At 31.5% G+C, this 6,242-nt stretch overlaps 1 protein-coding gene across 1 annotated transcript; it reads left to right on the plus strand.

Annotated features, from left to right (window-relative positions):
• The first annotated feature begins 3,039 nt into the window (after positions 1 to 3,039).
• Positions 3,040 to 4,204, plus strand: LOC125829064 (transcription factor bHLH148-like). Its single transcript, XM_049508337.1, has 2 exons — positions 3,040 to 3,055; positions 3,304 to 4,204. Exon 2 carries the CDS (start codon positions 3,383 to 3,385, stop codon positions 4,094 to 4,096), a length of 714 nt encoding a protein of 237 aa, XP_049364294.1. The 5' UTR covers positions 3,040 to 3,055; positions 3,304 to 3,382; the 3' UTR covers positions 4,097 to 4,204.
• Positions 4,205 to 6,242: the final 2,038 nt, after the last annotated feature.

Below are 6,242 nucleotides of genomic sequence, written 5' to 3' on the forward strand. Positions count from 1 at the left end.
CATGTGGTGGGAGCTGCGTCAGTTGTTATCTTGTTTATACCTTGTAATCTTAGAAGCTCTTGTACCTGTTTAGACTAGATCTCTGGGGTGTTAATTACTTTACAAGTCTTAACTCGAAATGTTGAAAAACCCTTTATGTTCTTTTAATCTCATGAACGTTATTTTATCTTCAGTTTTCTTAATCTTCTACATGTTTTAACCGTTTGGGAATTGAGGGTTCTCCTACTTAGGTGTTTGAGTAGATGCCCGCACGGCCCGGTGGGTTGGGTCGTGACAATATCTCTACACTTGAATGTATCTCTCACTACTTCAATGTATCTCTCGCTACATTCAATGTATCTCTCTCTACGTTGAAAATATGTAATAAGGCATCCCTATTTATAATACTAACAACCAAAGTAAACTAGGACTAGGAACCTATAGAACTAACAAATCATAATTAAATATAAATAAGAAAATACCATAAATAATAAATCTTAAACTAGTAAGGAATCCTAAACTATTTAGGAATCCTAATCTTGATTTATTTCCTATATCTTGCATTTGAGCTCCGATTAAATTCAAATCGTGCACTACAAAATCCATTCGGGGTGGCGCTCCCAACAAGAATTTTTCATACTCGGATCTTGAATTAACCTGAGATCTTTTCTTAAGGATAAGATAATCTCGAAGCTTGAATTAACCATCTATATTAATTTTTTTTGTGTCTAATCATATTATGACATAAAGTTATGGATTTAAATTTTATATATAGACAAACATTATAAACATTTTTAATACTATCAATGTAGCTTGAACCGATTACAATAGAACCTCTCTAAATTAATACTCAATAAATTAATAAACTCTCTAAGTTAATATATTTTTTGTTCCCGACTTGGGCGAGTGGAAAAATTCACCGATTTTATATGATACTATATTTTCAAAAGACCCCAATATAAATATTGGTCCCATTATAAATTAATTATTCTTTAAAAATACAAAAATATCTAAGAAAATCTAGTTAAATATAATTCTAGTGTTTTTTTTGTTAAAATTTAAATCTAGTTGAATCTTATCTCTAACTTTTTTTATTGCATCCAAAACTTTCGATGTCGTCTTCTTGAACTACAACAAAAATTGTGAAAAGTTCTAGATACGATAAGTGTTTTCTTATGTGTAACTGGTTCTAAAGGTATTATATTATTTTCAACTTCATCATCAATATTGTTTTCTCTGATGATATCCATAATTTCTTCTAAGTTCTCGATCTCGGAACATGTATTTTCTGCAGTCAAGTAATCTAATAGGCTATTAACATCCATTTTATTGTGGTAGCGGAAATTAACAATCATAACAAAAAAATTCATGATGTCCTTTTCATTAGTGGGTTCATTTAAATTTCTTGAGGCTTCATCCCATGAACAATGTAATTAAATTAACCATTATTAAATCTCAAAAGCATTCTTTAAATAATACCTCGATAGAATAATAATATTTTGTAATTCCGATAATATTAATTTAGAGAGATTTTAGTGTATATGTTGGGATTAAATATGGAGTAATTTCCCTAGATAGTCACCTATGTTTGGGAAATTACCTAGTAATATCACTTATGTTTGTTTTAGGACTACAATATCATCCAACTCTACATATTTTCCTCAAAATATACTTAACACAAAAAAAAACATCATCTCTCTCCTAATGGGATGCCATGTCACATTATTCCTTTTTTATTATTAATAATTTTTTTAATTTTATTTAGACATCCAATATATTATACCCAGCAAAAAAAAATTACATAGCGCCAAAATTTTGAACCTTAGTTCTGGGGGATTCAGAGGCAAATCCAATTTTTAAAAATATATTGCTAAAATTATCTGGATTAAGATAATTAATTATTTTTGTATTAACCTAATTGAGACTTTATAAGTATCCGGCTATAAATGCTACGTGTATAAAAACAAACTACCTAATACAAATTATATATATTTTATTTTTGTCTTCACCTATATGGAATTTTTTTTACTAATATCTGTTACAATTATCCATGTTTACGTCCAGATCAGATTAATTAAAATAAACTTTATGCCACAAAAACATAAAACACACATAGACACACTTTATTCTCAATCACATATCCGAATCATAATTTTATTTTATTTTTCAAAATATTAAACTTAAAAATTTAATAATTTATATATATTTAATGAATTTTAATTATAAAATTAAAATTTGAATCAAAATTATTAAGTTTGATCGAATTCGTAATCCAAGTCTTAGCTCCGTCCATGCTCCCACATAGAGCTACAATGATTTTCTCATCCCCTCTATAAAACTTTTCCTTTTAATTTTCAATGATATATATATATATATATATATTTATTTATTTATTTTCTCTTTTAATTTTGGTAAAAAAATTTAAATCTCGAAAGTCAGATGAATTATTTTTAACAGAAGTTTTTATATATGTCTACTGAAAATTGTAAATTATTAATTCACGACACTAATAGACAATTATTCATATTTGGATTTGCCTCCGAATCCCCCAGAACTAGGGTAGAAATTTTGACGCTATGTAATTTTTTTTTTAATGAGTATCATATATGGGTTGTCTAAATAAATTTTAAAAAATTATTAATAAAAAAAAAGAATAATGTGACATGGCATCCCATTAGGAGAGATGATTTTTTTTTGTGTCAAGTATATTTTGAGGAAAATATGTAAAGTTGGGTGATATTGTAGTCCTAAAACAAACATAAGTGATATTACTAGGTAATTTCTCAAACATGGGTGACTATCTAGGGAAATTACTCATTAAATATGTGGGGAGAAAAAAAAAGTAAAAAAAGAAAAAAGAAATAAACACGCCCAGATACATACTCTGATGCTTCTTTTTAAAGAGGGCCAATGCGTGCCTTCCCGTGATTCCCCTTAATTACCCTTTCTCCTTCCACCTTCCTATCCCTCCACTCCTAAATCTCTCTCTCTCCGATTCATCAATCTGAAGAAATAATTTCTCACTTCTAATCCTCATCTTCTTCTTCATCATCATCATCATCATCATCATCATCAGGTAATAATCAGTGTATTTAACAGTTCCTACTTCCTTCTAAAATGCATTTTACAAGTGATCTTTTGCTTTGTGATTTGTTTTTTGTGTGTTAATTGTAATTATCTGTGTTTAGTTTATCGGCTAATTACGAATCTGACTCGAATTTTATTGATTCGTTCTTATTTTCTTCAGAATCTATCTTTGAATCTGAATTGGTTTGAGTGCCTTTTATTTCTTATATCTGTCTATTCATGTGACTGAATCTACAGGTTTTCTTCTTCAGACCTCAAATTGGATAGTGATTCAACCGATTCGGTCCTAAATTTGATTCGATTTTAACTGAATCTGATGGAACCAATGGTTGTAGAGATGTCTTCAACGGTGATCTCGAATCCTGTAATGTCTTCTGACAGAGTAATATCAAGGAGAAAAAAGAGTAAGAAAAGTTTGAGAAATCAAACTCAAAACATTAGCAACAATAACAGTAACAGTGAAACTCCGAGTAATACTACTGAATGGAAAACTCAAGCTCAACAGCAAGTTTACTCTTCAAAGCTACTCAAAGCACTCCGTGAATTGCGGATCAGTTCACCAGCGGCGGCGGCGACGACTTCATCGGTGCCGGCGCCAAAAGGCGGTCGAGCCGTACGTGAAGTTGCTGACAGAGTCCTTGCCGTTACTGCTAAAGGACGATCCAGGTGGAGCCGAGCTATACTTACAAACCGGCTCAAGCTCAAGTTCATGAAGAAACACGCCAAGCGGCAGAAAATGGCGGTTTCCTCTACCAGCCGGTTACCTAGGAAGCCGAGAGTGGGGATTTTGAAGCTGAAAACGAAGAATTTGCCGGCTTTTCAGAAAAAAGCTCGAGTTTTAGGACGGCTTGTTCCTGGTTGCCGGAAACAACCGCTGCCGGTGATTCTAGATGAAGCTACCGATTACATAGCAGCTCTTGAGATGCAAATTCGAGCGATGAGCGCTTTAGCTGACCTACTTTCTGGTGCTTCCTCAAGTACTACTGCTCCTCTTGATCAGCTCAGCTCGAGTCGACCTCCTCCTATTTGATGATTTATGGTTTTCTTGCTTTTCTATTTTATCTATTTTCTTCTCTCCCTTTCTATGAATATTCCTCTGTTACATATATTTCTTCTATCTTTTCAAGTGTTGGGACAATATTAGTAATTGAATTATCAGTTATATAAGGCAGTAATAATTTTGCTGGTTTTGAAATGGATCTAGAATGAAATCTATCCTAATTAATTTGACTCATTGATTTTAATTACATAGATCATCTGATATAAACATATCATGTGTAAGATGTTCTGTAATGATATCATCTCCTACGAATATGTAATATACATTCGAGAAGCTTGTTGGCTACCTATAGGATTGTATATACAAGTCAAAATTTGGTTTAATGTATATATATACAAGTGTTTGACAGTTCTAGACACAAACTTTTAGTTTGATTCTGATTTTGTTGAGTATCAAATACATAAAGATTGAGTTTGAAGTGCCATTTGGTTCTTGTCGAGAGTCAGTAAGTTGTATGAAGATGACACATCCATGACTCAGGTAATAATAAGTTAACTGAATTGTCATTTTCAGTGAGGAGGACAAGCAAGAAGATAAATTTTGTATTTTGTACCGTAGGCACTCTCAGGAACCATCTGTATGTAAATGTAATGTAAGTAATAGTTACAAGATGGTGGGGTTAAATTAAAGTTGCAAACAGGACAAATGAATTTATGAGCAACAGCAGCAGCACTTCATGTGGCTTCTTGTCCTTGTGCACTCCCACTTTAGTAAATGGGACCGGCTGACTTTCTGACCTAATATTCATTGCCCTCTCTGTGTACTGCTAACACAAAATGATCTTTGGTTGTGCAACCAATATGACTTGGGCATACATGCTGGTTTACTGAATAAAAACTTTATTTTTGAATGAATATAGGTGTTCATATTTCTCTTTTACTTTTGATAGGATTTGTAATATGGTTTTGAGTTGGTGAAGTTCTATTCAAATGGACACCTATAGTACTTCAGATAAAAAATAACGATATCATATTTAGGTATGAAAAAATGGGATAGCGTAAAGAAAGAAATACTATAATTTTTTCGTATTTACTTTAATCACCCACAAGCAGAAAGTATCACCCACAAATATACAAATTTTTAGTTCCTTTGTGTTAAATGTTTACATATTTCAGCTTAGAAATACCTTTCAATGGTCTTTGGTGACAGTGATAATTAAAGGAGTAGTTAGCAATATATATGTCAGTGAATTTGCGTGATATTAAAGTAATATTGTTTTATAAAAAAATTAGTAGTTCAGTAACTTTATATGAAGTTAATCACTTGTATTTTTGGTATATAGAAAAGTAGGTGTTAGGAGAGATGGACAAAAAGAGAAGTGAGAGTGCACGTAAAATACAACATAAAGTAAGGAAGTGACAGAATGAAGAGTAAGATGGAGCAGTTTTCATGCAAAAAGAAAGAAAAGAAGGCATAACATCAATTCAGATACCCATGTGCCTATCTCACTATCTTTTCTGACTGTAAAAATCATTTAGCTGTCCCTTTAATTTTCACAAGCCAATAGGCCTTCTTTACTGAAATAATTGCCTCTCTTTCCATATAATTAAGTTTGTATACCGAGGGGTCGTTGGTTGATAACAAGTTATCTCAAAATTATTAATCTTGACATAGGTTATTTTATCATATATATAAAATACCTCATTCTAAGTATAAATTGTAGAATAAATATTCAAAATTGTCTACTACCTCTAACCACACGCAAGATAAGATAATCATGCATCTTACCTTGTCTCTTAAATTATTATACATTATACCTAATATCAAACGAGTTCTAATAGATTCAATAACTTAATTATCAAACTCTATCTACTGATCATAATGCATCATGTCATAACAAACTAAAATCTGTTTTGTTCTACTTACATTCAAACAAGAAATTAATGAGATATTATATACACAATTATTTTGTGGTTTGGCAATTATTGGGGTTGATGTGTGTGATTCCACAGTCAGCTAAAAAGATGACAGTTACTAAAACTGTCGACATCTGTGGTTAGTTGATATATTTGATCTCAAACTGACTAACCACCTACACTTTTCGAGGTCTGATTTGCTCATCGTCATACCAACACTACCCAAATTATTTTCTACTATAGAGAAGATGATGACAAAT

This window comes from Solanum verrucosum, unplaced genomic scaffold (genome assembly GCF_900185275.1).
Source record: "Solanum verrucosum unplaced genomic scaffold, falcon-dt-bn FXZP01000007.1, whole genome shotgun sequence".
NCBI lineage: Eukaryota > Viridiplantae > Streptophyta > Magnoliopsida > Solanales > Solanaceae > Solanum > Solanum verrucosum.

Excerpts from the sequence above, each read along its gene's own strand:
- LOC125829064 (XM_049508337.1), top strand. The coding sequence starts at position 3,383 with ATGGAACCAATGGTTGTAGAGATGTCTTCAACGGTGATCTCGAATCCT.